This window comes from Echinops telfairi, unplaced genomic scaffold, assembly GCF_000313985.2.
Source record: "Echinops telfairi isolate 266 unplaced genomic scaffold, ASM31398v2 ScPeMD7_7458;HRSCAF=8496, whole genome shotgun sequence".
NCBI lineage: Eukaryota > Metazoa > Chordata > Mammalia > Afrosoricida > Tenrecidae > Echinops > Echinops telfairi.
Genome location: NW_022111358.1, coordinates 26,170,098 through 26,184,928, shown reverse-complemented (window position 1 = coordinate 26,184,928; position 14,831 = coordinate 26,170,098). Strand labels below are relative to the sequence as shown.

The 14,831-nt window shown below is 42.6% G+C and overlaps 1 protein-coding gene across 1 annotated transcript in view; it reads left to right on the top strand.

The window, feature by feature from the left end:
* Window positions 1-14,051, top strand: part of NPEPPS (aminopeptidase puromycin sensitive) — a 95,770-nt gene extending 81,719 nt beyond the window's left edge. The window contains exons 16-23 of the mRNA XM_004707098.3: window positions 1,064-1,198; window positions 2,455-2,674; window positions 6,340-6,482; window positions 6,921-6,977; window positions 9,316-9,423; window positions 9,885-10,040; window positions 10,270-10,317; window positions 12,602-14,051. Of these exons, the coding sequence (XP_004707155.2) occupies window positions 1,064-1,198; window positions 2,455-2,674; window positions 6,340-6,482; window positions 6,921-6,977; window positions 9,316-9,423; window positions 9,885-10,040; window positions 10,270-10,317; window positions 12,602-12,754 (1,020 nt within the window). The 3' untranslated portion in view covers window positions 12,755-14,051. The remainder of the gene's footprint in view (window positions 1-1,063; window positions 1,199-2,454; window positions 2,675-6,339; window positions 6,483-6,920; window positions 6,978-9,315; window positions 9,424-9,884; window positions 10,041-10,269; window positions 10,318-12,601) is intronic.
* The last annotated feature ends 780 nt before the right edge of the window (window positions 14,052-14,831 follow it).

The following is a 14,831-nucleotide window of genomic DNA, read 5'->3' as shown; positions in this document are numbered from 1 at the left end:
GTGCCCATGCGGGATGGAGCCCCACTCACTCAGAGTGCCTCCTGCGGGATGGAGTCCCACTCAGAGTGCCTCCTGCGGGATGGAGTCCCACTCAGTGCTCCTGCGCGATGGAGGCCCACTCAGAGTGCTCCTGCGCGATGGAGGAGAAGTGCCTGGGGGCTCTGACTTCCTTGTCTTTCTCCTATGGAGCAACTGCGGGGTTCAAACTGCTGACCTTTTGCTTCACAATCAGGACCTTTAACCACTACAAAATGTCTTGTTTTTATATGTTGTATAAATTGTCTCTAATCCTAAACATATCTACTGGGATTAGAAATTGAAATTGAACCCCATTATTCGTTCCCTGCCAAATTCCTCCTATTTCCTCTCACTTTGGCCTCTTCTACTTCAAACTAATGTAATGGTCATCCAATTCTTACCCTCATGTATTGCTTTATTGTGATCCCCATCAGTTAGTGTATGTGATTTTCCTGGTTTTCATCCACATGTATCTAAAACTGGAACTTTTCACACTTACAAAGAGTTACTTTTCAATACCTGGGGTTTTTTTAGTTTGATTCTGGAAGCTTCTTTTTGAGCCCACCTTTTTAGCTCAGCTAAAGGTCCTTGCCTTGATCTTGGATCTACTTTGATTCCTCCTAGTAATTATTATTCTGCCCGAAACATCACCTACTTGCTCAGTTCGATAAGAAAAGAGGACAAGCTCTCTATCTCTTACAGAAGCCATGGAGGTTGTTAAATATTTTATTGACGTTCACTAAGCCCCACTACAAATTCACTAAATTAAAATCTGGGGTTTGGCTCGTACATTTTTACTTTTTCCCCTTTTAGCAAACTGCAGTTAATTCTTAGATAACACCAGTAGCTGAGAAATTCTGCTTGTAACTTCTTTGGAGAGTTTTTTTTCCCCCCCTATTACTCTTTTCATATGCCTACTGGGTGTTGGGTTAGTATTTGTATAGTATGAAATAAAGCACACAGTAAGCCATTGACCCAATTTTTTTAAAAGTTAATTTTCAAAAAGTAAGTGAAATTGTCTTGTACTTTTTTAATGTCTTTTCAGTTAAACTTGGGAACAGTTGGATTTTATCGGACCCAGTACAGCTCAGCCATGCTGGAAAGTTTATTACCAGGCATTCGGGACCTTTCTCTACCCCCAGTGGACCGACTGGGGCTGCAGAATGACCTCTTCTCCTTGGTGAGCGCCTCTCATTCAAGTCAGATGATGAATTGTGTGACTAAAGGCGTTTGTTTTTTTCTGGATTGTCTGGCTGAAACATAATTAGAAGATACAGCTCTTCCTGCAGGCTAAATTCCCCTTTGGGAGTAGAGCAAACAACTAATTATTAATTATCAGGACAAGACTGAACCTGTGTAATTTACCAGAAAGAAACCCCACTTCACCATGTCTAAGCAATTTTGTCAACATTTGTTAGTTAAACTGTACTTTGTGAGGCAAAAGATTTCCTTCTTTTGAATAGAAATAGTATGAATTTCCCAAATAATAAGTTTCCTTTGGTATTGTTTTTTAAATAACAATTTCAAAATGATTTGTTTTTCTTAATTAGTGTTTGTAGTTTTCTGGGGAAATCTGGAGGTTTTGTTCTTATTTTGGCATTTCATCATTTCTCAAATTATTTTATTTAGAATTATATTTATATTTAGCTTTGTTTCACAAAGGATTTAAAGTAGTATTTGCTTTATGACTCTAGCATGGCTCAGATAGTTTCTCGAAGTCTTTGATTCTTAGAACATTATAGAAATGATTCCCCTAGTTTTCCTTTAAATTAGATTTCAAGTTTCCCCTCTTCTTGTGCAAACACAGATTAGCATTGATGTACAAAGCCTCACATCTGCTGAGAAAGACCTGTCTCAGGAGAGTGGGCTGTTTGTGCAGTTGGTTGCTGTATCAGACGTTCTTGTTCTTAATTCTGTTAGTTAGTTCTGAAAGGACTCTGGATTGGGGCCTTTCTAGCTGCATCCTTGTAGATATGAGTAAAAGACAGGTTAAGTTGATATTGTTCGTAGGTCCGGTACCAAGGCCTTAACTATTGTTGCAACTTTTCTGAAAGAAAGAACATTTGAAAACAAAACCAGGACCTCAGAAACAGACTAGAAATAAAAAATTCACCCCATTCTCTTTCCTCCCACTTTCACACACACACATACCCCCACCTCCATTCATCCCCACTTGGTGGAATTTTAGGAGTTTTTTTCTTTCCAAAATGTCTCTGTTATCAGTAGAAAAGAAGTGAATGATAACTTGGGTCACAATAGGATTTATATCCTAATAGTACTCTGAGCTTCTATAGTCTCATTTCCCTTAAACCAAAGAGATAACTAGATGACTGACTAGCAGTTAAATATAAATAATACCCCAAATACATGTGTGTTTGTATGTTTGTTTTGTTTTTGTTTGACGACTAGATTAATTTATGTTTTTTCCTATCCCAGGCTCGAGCTGGAATGATTAGCACAGTAGAGGTTCTAAAAGTCATGGAGGCTTTTGTGAATGAGCCCAATTATACTGTATGGAGCGACCTGAGCTGTAACCTGGGGATTCTCTCAACTCTCTTGTCCCACACAGACTTCTATGAGGAAATCCAGGAGTTTGTGAAAGATGTCTTTTCACCAATAGGGGAGAGACTTGGCTGGGACCCCAAACCTGGAGAAGGTAATGGATGGACTTTAAATGGTTAAAGAAATTGGTCAGAGAGGGGGACTTTTTCCTCTGCTGTGGTTCACCTTATCCATAGCATCATAAGTGAGTCTCTTGGAGGTTACTGTATACTCAGGTGGCCCAGAAGTCCCATTAAGACTTTAATCTTTTAAGTCTTATGGTGAAGTGTCATGGGTTACCAACATTGAAAGTGTAGTGGCTTATGGGTATTTGTTGCCAAATGTGTTTGTGCATAAAGCCAATGATGGATGCAAGTCTTTTACAGAGTTCCAAAGGTCCAATGATAGGAACCATTATCAAAAGGAGTTAATATATTGTCATCATGTTTGTATCTCATAAAGGTGCTAAGAGTTATTAAAGGGCCATTTTCTGAATTTAGGAAGTTATTTGTTTTCTACATGTGTTCTCTCTGATTGGATTATTTTGTAATCTTATATTTGCTCTTTTGCTACTACTTAAATCTTGGGACTGTTGATATCAGGGTTTTAAATATAATTATTTTTAATATCTGCTAATAATAAATAAAGGTGCTCTGGTGGTTGTGTGTGTGTACTATATACATATTCCTGATTAGTCTTGATCTGAGAATCTTTTGTCAAAGAGCAAATAAAATAATGCCTAGAGCTCTGCTTCTTTCCTTTATTTATTTAACAATTACTTATGCACCTTGTAAATGTCGGGGAACACCCTGAGAGGTGGTAATAGGAAACATGACTCTCCTGTGGCTTACTTCTAGTGGGAGGCAATGAAATGTAGAGTGTGCCAAGGAACAGTGAGTGTCTGGTTTCGGGGGTGGGGGGTGGTGGTCCACAAAAGGTAGGGTGAGGTAGATAAGAAACAGGAAGGGTGAGTCACTGCTTTTGACATGACTAGTTGCACTTACACAGTGGTCTTCGGAGAGAGCTTGATGCTCTCTAGGGGAGAAGTGGTCCAAAGAGAAGGACCTGACACAAAAGCATGGTCGGCATGCTCACAAAGAAGAGGGAAACCAGTAAGGCCAGGCGGGAGTATATGAGCGAGCGAGCTCCAAATGATGACCTGGGGGGTGGGGGGGGGTGTGCTGATCAGACCCTATAGGGCCTGCGAATTGTAATACAAAGTTTTTGACATTAACCTTTAGTAATGTGAGAAGCTAATAGCGTTTTAAGCAGAAGAACATGTGTGATTGTGTGCAGAGCAGCTGGAAGAGTGGAAACGGAAGAGCAGTAATCCAGTGCTAGTTAATTCAGTGTATATCATCAAGGTAGAACTGAACAAGGAGGATTTTGCTGGTGGATTAAGTGGAGTAGAAAGGAAAAGGAGAGTTATCAGATTTTGGTCTGAAGAACTGAAAGGCTGACCCCAATTGGAAGAGCCCCTTCAAAGCAGGGAGAGAGTTGGGATTAGGAGAGCCAAGAGGATCTAGCCGAAGGGACTCAACTTGGAGAGTTGTTAGAGTAGAGATGGTGTTTACAGCTGTGGGTCCGAGTGTAGGTAGAGGAGAGCTCTGCAGGCAGTCCAGGGTTTGAAGCAGTGGTTCTCAACCTTCCTAATACCGGGCGCTTTAATACAGTTCCTCATGTTGTAGTTACCCCTCAACCATAAAGTTAACTTGTTGTTACTTCATCACTGTAATTTTGCTACTATTATGAAGCAGGTGACCCCTGTGAAAGGGTCGTTGGATGACACCCCCCCCCCAAAGGGGTCGCGACCCACCTGTTGAGAACCACTGGTTTAAAGCTTGGGTAGATAAGGAAGAATTAGCAAAGAGGAGCCTCACGTGTAGACGTTCAAAGGACCTTTGCTGCAGAAGAGCTGAAAGGGAGGGAGAGAGATGTGAGCTAAGAGGGGGGACTTTTTAATTGTCATAAATATGTAGAACCAGAAACTTGATATTTTAACCTTTTTGGTTTGTAATGTACACTTCAGTGGCATTACTGTAACTGCATTCATCATGTTGTATGGCCATCACAACTATCCACTTTATCTTTTTCTTTTTTTATTTTATCAGCCTTATCTGCTCCAAGTTTTTCATTGTCCTAAACAGGAATATCTCCTCATCCCCTGGCAGCACTGATCTACTTTTTGTCTCTCTGAATGTGCCTATTTTGAATATTTCATATAAGTGAAATAATTTTATTTTTATCTTTCTGTGTCTGACTGACTTCACTTAGCATGTTTCCACAGTTCATCTATGCCATAGCATGGATGAGAACTTTTTTTTTTATGGTTTACTATTCCATTATTTGTATATACTACATTTTATTTATAGTGATCTACTCATCCTTTGATAAATACTTGGGTTGTCTCTACTTTCTGTGTGTTATGATTAGCACTGTCGTGAACACTGGCACAGAAGTGTCTGTTAACTAGGAGTGGAATTGGCTGGGTGACAAGGTAGTTTCCTGTGTAATTTTTTTCAAGAACTGCCATACTGTTTTCCAGCTGCTCCACTTTATAACCCCAGCAGTGATGGGTAAGGGCTCCCGCGTCTCCACGCCCTTGCCAACACTTGTTTTCCCTTTTTGTTCTCCTGTTACTAGCCATCTTAGTGGAAGGGAGGTGGTGTCTCACTGTGGTTTTGATTGTCATTTCCCTTGTGTGCTTATTGGGCATTTATATATCTTCTCTGGGGAAATGAATCTGTCCTATTTTTTAATTGAAAACCTAAGATTTTAATTTCTTGTATGAAGGCATACTGTGTTCTTCAAACCTTGATTAAAAGCTACATGATCCCTCTAGTTCCTAAATGTTTCCTCCCCGCTCCCACTACCATGACTGGAATTCGACCTTGCAAGTCTGGCTAGACCAGAGGATGTACACTGGTACAGATAGGAACTGAAAATACAGGGAATCCAGGGTGGATGAGCCCTACAGGACCAGTGGTGTGAGTGGTGATACTGGGAGGGTAGAAAGAGAGTGGGTAGGAAAGAGGGAACCGATTACAAGGAACTATATGTGACCTCCTCCCTGGGGGACGGACAACAGAAAAGTGGGTGAAGGGAGACATCAGACAGGGCAAGATATGACAAAATAATAATTTATAAATTATGAAGGGCTCATGAGGGAGGGGGGAGCGGGGAGGGAGGGGAAAAATAAGGACCTAATGCGGGGGGTTTAAGTGGAGAGGAAATGTTTTGAGAATGATGAGGGCAAAGAATGTACAAATGTGCTTTACACAATTGATGTGTGTATGGATTGTGATAAGAGTTGTATGAGCCCCTAATAAAATGACTTTTTTAAAAAGCTACATGATCTACCATATATACTCGTGTATAAGCCAAGTTTTTCAGCACATTTTTTATGCAGTTTTTGTGGTACAATTAGGTGCCTAGGTTGATATTTGGATTGGCTTATACTCGAGAATATACGGTAAGTGTAATCTTTTCACACATGATCTTCAGCAATATCATTAACTAGACAGAACAAACACTTACTGAATTCAGATCGTGGACTTGGTGATGTATACACAGTCAGCAAATTTGCTTACATGGTCTGTTTAGCACTCATTTCCTCTCCTGATTCAACCAAATATTCTCAAGCATTGAGGCAATTGATTGTGTTATTCAAGAATGTAAGCATGAAGCAATGATAAGATAGGCGAGTGTTTGTAAAAAATACCACCCTCCCCCTATTTTGTTTTAAGTGTAATCCCATATCTACTTTTGCTTCCCAACCAGGTCATCTAGATGCACTCCTGAGGGGCTTGGTTCTGGGCAAACTAGGAAAAGCAGGCCATAAGGCAACACTCGAAGAAGCCCGCCGTCGGTTTAAAGACCACGTGGAAGGGAAACAGATTCTGTCTGCTGATCTGAGGAGTCCTGTAGGTTTCCATCATTAATTACCTTGATTTCTAGGTGCCTGCATCATTTCACGTAGAACCGAACTTCTTAATAGGAACCCACACCCACCTAAGTGCTGACCCACCTTGCAGGTCTACCACACTGTAAGATACACCTTTGAGAGGACGTGTCGCCCATTTCTCACTTGGTTAGCGTTTCTCCGTTGTCAGCACTGTGGGGCTGCAAGTTCATTATGGGGAACAGCCCCCCACCCCACCCCCCAGTTTCCACACTGCAGTGACTGCATCCGCCCACCTTCAGTAGTTGATATGAGCTATTTGCTCCTTGACACGGTTTATGTAACATCCACACGCAGCTGTTTACAATTTTTTATACTAATGTTTTTTCTGAAACATTACAATCGTTGGAACAAGGTGCATGTAACCAAATGTCCTTTTGGACCCTGTCCTCTCTTGCAGGTTTACCTGACTGTTTTGAAGCATGGTGATAGTACTACCTTAGACATTATGCTAAAGGTGAGCATGTTTGCAGAGAGTTCCCATTTCCTGCCTTTGATCTTAGATCAGCACCCAGAGTATGCACTTTAAGTGATGGAAAAATGTATAGCAAAGAACATCCGCAAATAGGAAGAACTATGAAAAACTATGCATTGTCTTCAGGAGCTTAATACTACTTGCCCAAAGCCTTATTTTCCAGAGTTTTTTTCTCCCCCCACTCATGAGTTTATGCATTTTCATTGTTACCTCTGAAATGTTCGTTTTAGTAAAAGTCAAGTTCTTAAAATTTCCACCCTTACAGAGACAGGTTTGTGTCTGTACTTAGGAAATTACTTAAGGATCAAAAGTTTCAGGGTGAGCCCCTCACAAATGGACAGGAAACAAATTCATTTGCTCAGCCTCGGTAGTTTTCCCAGGGTGATTGCTTATATTTAAATGATGAGCTGATCAAAACACAGACAAAACTTGCCTTGTCCTTTCGTGAAAACAATGGCAGTGATCAGTTTGAAAGGTGTAGCCCAAGTCACACTGGCAAACAAATGCTTTCTCCAGCCCGTATCAGCCTGTTTGATCAGTTGTTAAAGAAGTACTGCCACTATCCTAGGTGCAGTAGAGAGGAAGGAGGTGAACCTACTTCGTGTGATTTAATCAAAAGTACAAGGTGTTCAGGTGCTCAGGCCATCCATCGGACCCACACTGGCTTCTTTCACTGAACAGCTGCACAGAAGGCTGGGCAAACGCGGGGGAAGGTGCTCTGCGATACCCCGGAGTGTCGCTGAGAAGTGCTTTTCTGAGTGCAGGACCAGCAGTGATGGTTTAAACAAGTCCTGTTAAATATTTCTCTCGGTGTTTGGAAACCTATAGGCTATATGTTGTACTGTTTTAACTACTACTCTTGTAGACAGATTTCCTTTCTAGTTATATAACTATACTTTGGGTATATTTTTTAGCAAATTGGATTAAGGTTCCTTCGCTCTCCTTTTTTTTCCTCCTTGTTCTTAATAGTATGTGAACCTATATGCTAGAAGCCTGCAATGCTTTATCTGTCAAAGGGGGGGAGGGCATATATACTAGTCAATTTCATAAAAGTATTAGAGAAAAATAGAGATTTTTAATAAGCTTGCATTTAACTTAAGAACGCTCTGGCTAATTCAGGTGTACTGTGGAGAGAGTTCTCAGTGCAAAATCAGGATTCTTTAAGAAGGTAGTTGGCAAGAGAGGAGTGTTTCTGGTGATGGTTTCTGAATGAGGCAGAGTAAAACTGAAAAATAATTTGAAGTGTATTTGAAATATGTGATGTTATAGGGCCATCTAGTGGACATGGCAGGTTTCCCTAGGGAAAATTGCTTCCTTACAGCCAGAGTTTAGACCTTGAATTTAGTGGAGCCTCAGGGAACCTTGGAATCATCCGTACACTCCCCTCATTTTACAGATGGGCTCTCTGAGCCCTGGAGGGCTTAGGGACTTAGTCCAGATCACACAGCTCTTTGGAGATCAAAGGCAGGACTAGAGGCCGGGCCTCCTGACTTCCCATCTAGTTCACCACTCTGCTGCTCAAGAGAGTGGGGAGGAAGCAGAAGCTGGGAGCTGTGATGGGTCTCCAGACACCGCTCAGGATTCAGTCTCAAGGGGAAAGGTGAAGAGAGTCTAGTCTAATCAGACCATTTGAATTTTCTAAGATTTTTCTCTTTGAACTGGGGGGAAAAATTTTTTTAATATATTCACTGTGGAAGACTTAGAGACTAGAAAAGTATGAAGAAGAAAGTTTCACCTGAACTTATCTTTAATCAAAAATTGACCTCAAAATTAGCATGTACAATGTGATTGCACTCCTGGCTTAGAAATGTATGTAGTAAAATTTGAATTTTTTAAATTTATGTTGCTTTATCTTTTTAAAATTCTATATTAAGCATGTGGTTAGCAAAAGAGTGAATGTTTGAACTTTTTCAAACAAAGTGTGTAATCCTAGTGAGCAGAAGCTGTTAATGTGTATATGTTCAGGGTCTCTTCCCCTCACACCCCCTTCATGCCAGTTTTTTAATGGGATAAGATTGGGAGTCATTTGTTCATCTGCTATAGAACATTAGCCAGGCTATCCACAAGGTAAAGAATCTGACCCTGACCGATTAACCCTTCAGCTTCTGGGACTCTTCGTCCAGGGAGCACTTGGTTCCAGTGATGTACTTATTTTCTGTAATGACAGTTGACCAGTGCCTTTGAAAAACATACTCTCATGAATTCTATGCCCATTTTTCACAGTAAGAATGTAGCACAAAGCTTATACGTGACGTTCACGTGAGCATCTGCAGAGAGTTTTTAGGGGGAGTTAACGAGCCCGTCTCTGTCTTGTCTTTAGCTCCACAAACAAGCTGATATGCAAGAAGAGAAAAACCGAATTGAAAGAGTCCTTGGGGCCACTCTCTCACCTGAACTGATTCAGAAAGTCCTCACTTTTGCACTTTCGGTAAGTCACGATGAAAATGACTTTAGAAAGAATTGTTACCCACTCTGTGACCAGGGTCTTTGATTCTGTATCTTCGGGCTGACTTCCTCTTAGAAAAATTGGATTGAGCTTTGGTTTCTGGCTTTTATTAACTCCCTCTAGTGCTGAGAATCAGAATTGAGAGAGGTAATTGTGTCCAGAGTAGGCATTGTGAGGTCGGGGACAGGGACACTTGTGCAAACTGGGACACTGATTGATCCCCGTGCCTTTATTTACTTTGTAAGTTCCCAGGCAAGTGTTGATCGGTCGTTCTGTTGTTTACACCTGTTCCAGCAACCCACGTTCAATTGGCTAATCCTTAGGTGAAATGTTCTCCTCTGCTGAAAGCTTAAAGCTAGGATTGATTGTCTTCAGTGAAGCTTTTGTTCCTTGGAGACCCCCTTGGGGACACACTGGACTTTGAGTTCTCTGTCTGTTTTCAGGAAGAGGTACGTCCGCAGGACACTGTCTCAGTCATTGGTGGGGTCGCTGGAGGCAGCAAGCATGGTAGGAAAGCTGCCTGGAAGTTCATAAAGGACAACTGGGAAGAGCTTTACAATCGATACCAGGGAGGATTCTTAATATCCAGACTAATAAAGGTATGTGGAAATCATTATGCCCAGTCATTCACTATTGTTACTGTGCGACAGCTACGATTCACTGGGCCAGAGATGAGGTCTGTGCTCTTGTAGAAGTTTTCCTCGTTCAGAGACTTCTCTGCATCGTCTCTTAAACACTGAAGTTGAGAGAGAACAGATGATTTGTTTTTAGTGAAGTCGTTTCCAGTCTCTCAGTTGCACTCACTTTTGTGAATGGTTGTCTTTTCAGCTATCAGTTGAAGGGTTTGCAATTGACAAAATGGCCGGAGAGGTGAAGGTAAGGGCTACTGTTTACTTACCCACCCTTATTGTGAATTGGGTGAAGATTTATAAGAACTGATCCGTTTTGCACATTTTGCTTCACGTCCTTGGTGGCAATCCCATAGTGCCGCACCACTTACCCCACTTCTTCCCTGTGCTTCCCAGTTCCATTGCTCCTCCTTCCCTAAGCCCACCTTCTGAACTTTGCCCTGGACTCAATGATCTGGAGTGGTGGGCCGTTCTGAGGAGTCACGTCTGCTGCCCTTTCCCTGATAGACCTGTCTATCCTCTGCCTGAAAACAGAGCCCACGACCCGATGGAGTGCTTTTCACTTAGTAACTAACGGGGAGCTCCCGTTCTCACTTGGTAAAGACCACTTGGTTGAGGAGTTTTAATGTCTGAAGAATTTAGGACGAAGACCTTTGAGGGCATTCAAATAGGATTTTTACAAAGATAGGTAACACCGGGGTGAAGATTTTCTTAAGAGTGACATAGTGGAAGCCAGGTCAGAGTTGAGTGACGGTTTCTTTCCTGTGGTCATGGGCCTGCCTGGGTCGTTTGTGTGCACCGTGAGATTAGAGGGCTACATGGGCTCAGTTTGGTATGGACTTGGAAACAGCAGTGTTCAGCGCTTGGGGGGAGAATCTGCATTCGTTGGGAAAATCTTTCTTTTTTGATATGGACACTTCATGAATTTGCGGGTCATCCTTGCACAGAGGCCGTGCTGACCTCCTCTGTCGTTGCGGCTCCGTGTCTGTGCGGCTGGAGGAGCACGGTTGGGGAACCCTTCCCTAGGCCCCAGTCGTGTTTAGGTGTCCGTGTCACTTTCATCTCCCTGCAGGCAAAGGGTGACACTGAGTGTGAATTCGTGAATTCTGAGAGAGACTAGTCAGGTCCACTGTATGTGCCATGTTAAGAGTAAGATTTTAAGATTTCAGATCTCACTGAGAAAATCGTAAAAGACATCTCATTTCATTTCTGTTGTATTATTTCAAGCGATTCTTTTATCACAAAAGTAATAGGGACTGTGAAGGATAAAGACTTGTAGAGGAAAAGTGGCCAGGCTAAGGAAGTAGGTTGGGACCAGACCATATAAGGATTTGTAGGCCATATTGAAAAATTCCTGAGAAATAAACCTTGAAACGTCTATAAACAAGGGGATGGCTCAGTCTGCTCAGTTACTGAAATTCCAGTCCGGCTCCCGTGTGGAGAATGGTTGGGGACAGGGAGGGGATGTGGAAAAGGGAACTCCCAGGCAACAACAGTGCAGCAGCTTGGAGTAGGATGGTGGTGGGTGCTGGGAAGATGGAGTACTAAGAGATTTGTGGTTTGATTTTGTCCATCCAGAATTCAACAAATGTAGACTGAATGACTTCTCTGTGCAAACCTATCTGCAGGAGGAAGCAGGGTATTTCCAGTTTTTCTGGCGTATGTGTGGTGGGGGAACATTTGTTGAGATGGAACTGGAGGAAGACTTGTATCTAGTTCAGTCATGAGAAGCCAGCTGTGATTTAGGAACCTTGTGGCAGGAGGCGCCATCACCTGCGTCAGGAAGGTCGTTTATTTCAGAAAGGAAGGTCTGGACTTAACAGTGGATTGGTTCTCCCTTTGGCTCCTGTGACCGCTAGTTCACAGGAAAGGCCCTGTTCCTTTGCTGATTGATTTAAGAGCTGCTCTGCCTTTATAAAAGTAGGTGTACTTCATTAGAAAAGAAAAAGTTCCTTTAACCCTTTGTCAGTAAACATTGTGGAAAATTAAAAACTCAGAAGTGGCCTTCTAACATTAAAAATATAAGAATATAGAATGTGAAATTATTAGGGCATAGTAGCAGTTTAAACACTGTGCTAAGGTACTATGATAGCTTGTCTCTTCATTTGTCTGGAATAAATATTTTCTCATATTTCTATACTTCTCATAGCAGTGAAGGTACTCAGAGTCACAGGCTAGCTTGTGTTTGTTCCCATATCAGATTCGAAAGCCTCAGTTAACCACCTAGAGGAAATGAGCCTAGAGGAAAAGCTGTAGGTTGTGTCTCTTGACTAGTGGTTTTGGATCAGTCTTTAAGCATACACAATCGGAGTGAGAACAACCCCCATGTGCAAGCCTGAGGAAAATCGCTTACGTCCCTTTGGCATGGGCACCTGGAAAGGGGAAGGAAGGGGTGACTGCAGGGAGGAAGCCTGTGGTGAGGGGTGACTGGTGGGACATTCACTGGAGGGAGCCCGTGGCGGAAACATCTTGCTATGGCTGGGAGTGAGCATTCAGCCTAACGCCTGCCTTCTGGGTGGTGTTTTCACCAGGTGTTCTTCGAGAGTCACCCAGCGCCATCGGCTGAGCGGACCATCCAGCAGTGCTGTGAGAACATCCTGCTGAATGCCGCCTGGCTCAAGCGAGATGCTGAGAGCATCCACCAGTACCTCCTTCAGCGGAAGGCCTCGCCCCCTGCAGTGTGAGCCCTGAGCCCTGCTGCTGTGGTTCTGCTGCTCTGCTACAGGGAGGAGAAGGTGGGGCCACCCAACAGCTGATTCATATGCCAAGAATTTGGAGTCTTCTTTCAAACCAGTGGGGGTTGGACAATGAATGTAGTTAACTGGTTCCTGCTCACACTCCAGAATTAAATTCTATTGAAAAAAAGGAAAATCAGCAATTCAGCAAAAAAGTAAAATAAAAATGTAAATATGATAGTAATAAAATAGAGCATAACAAAACTGTGAAACTTCCTGAAGCCTTGTCAGTGGTTAAAAGTATTTAACACTCTCCTGTAAATGACAGATGTTCTGTTTTTATAACCTACCAAAAGGAAACTAGAGGCTTCTGGGTCAAGAGGATTTTGTGAACTGGGGCCTGCAAGCAGCCTCCAAGCCAAGGGTGGGCCAATCGCTGGGAACTTTCACCACGACAGGCTGGTCGTTGGTGTCTGCATAATTCCAAGTGGGATTTTTATTGTTGGTTTTAGTTCTGTTTTCTTTTACGGCATGGGGATGGTGCAGGAAGGGATCTTTTTCTGCATAACTCAGTCGGAACCAAGGATTGGAGTTTTCTTCCTTGCCTTCCCTCCTATGTAATCCCCTTGGCCAAAAAAAACACAACAACTATCCTGTTCTGGGTTTTTTCCTCCCCTTAGTTCCAGACCCCGCCCCACCCCTCCCTGTGTCCTCCTTAGAGATAAAGAAATAATAAGGAAACATCCTCTGTAGCCACATTAAATAAGAGAGACTGATTGACATTATTTTTCTCGCTTTTTAAAGATGACTTTTAAGGACCCTGGGACGCATGTAGATGAGACGGTAGGAAAGGGTTTTTAGACAGGCTTTCCTGGAGGAGTGCTTCACTGAAAACTGCTTGATTGTTGGAGGCCACCTATTGAACCTCTTCCTAAGCTGTGTGGGCACTAGCCTCTCCTGGCCGGTGGCATGCCCAGGAGACGGCCTTCCTGATACTGGGACTGGTGAGAAAGACGAGGACCGGCAGGCTGTGCACCGTGCTCTGCTTCAGCAGTGTGCCCTCCTAACAAGCCCCGCCCACCCAAGCCGTCGAGTTTGAGTTTTAAATCTCTTTCCCTACCTTCCCTCACTCCACCCTTTTTTCTTTTGTGTTATTAACAGGATTTCATATTTGGTGTGGCTTAACTGTATTTCAGAAGGTCATCAGATTGTGAGATTGCTTCCTTGAAACATTTTTGTGCTATTGTTTTAAAAAAATAATAATAATTAAAAACCAGTTGGCGTTAATAAAAATGTCAATGTGAAATCCATGTCCTGATTTCTTTTCTTCTCTTTGATAAGGAACTAAAGCTTGGTGGTCTTTCAGTAAGATTCAATCTCTACTACCTCAAGATTTTAGTCTAGGGAAATCTAGCTCTTTAATTTTTTTTTCTTTTTAATCATTTTATTGGGGGTTCATACAACTCTTACCACAACCCATACATACATCAGTTGTGTCAAGCACATTTGTAGCCCTCATCATTCTCAAGACATTTGCTCTCCACTTAAGCCCTTGGCATCAGCTCATCTTTTCCCCTCCCTGTCCGTTCCCCACTCCCTCATGAACCCTTGATAATTTATAAATTATTATTTTGTCACATCTTACACTGTTCGATGTCTCCCTTCACCCACTTTTCTATTGTCCAGCCCCAGGGAGGAGGTTATATGTAGATCCTTGTAATCAGTTCCCTTCAATACTTATTAAATAGAATCAAAAGAGAAAAATCCAGATTTGTTTTCTGGACTCTCAAACTCTTTGCCTTAGAGTCGGCGTTCAGTTGGGGTGAGATGGAACTGACACCATTGTTTGAGCCCATGCGCCAAGCTCAGGGCTGCCTGGGAAGACATTGGGGCAAGTCTAAGGCATACATACGCAAGACAGGAGCACCACCTTACCATTGTGTTTCACTGCAGTGTCCATGGAAGTTTTGTGTAGATTCGGTGGCTTGAATTACATTGGAGAAGGAGTGCTGTAGAACTCCTACCTCTTTTAGAGCCACGGTCCATGCTGTGTCGGGCCCCAGCGAGGGGGGTTTGGGCGTGCTGC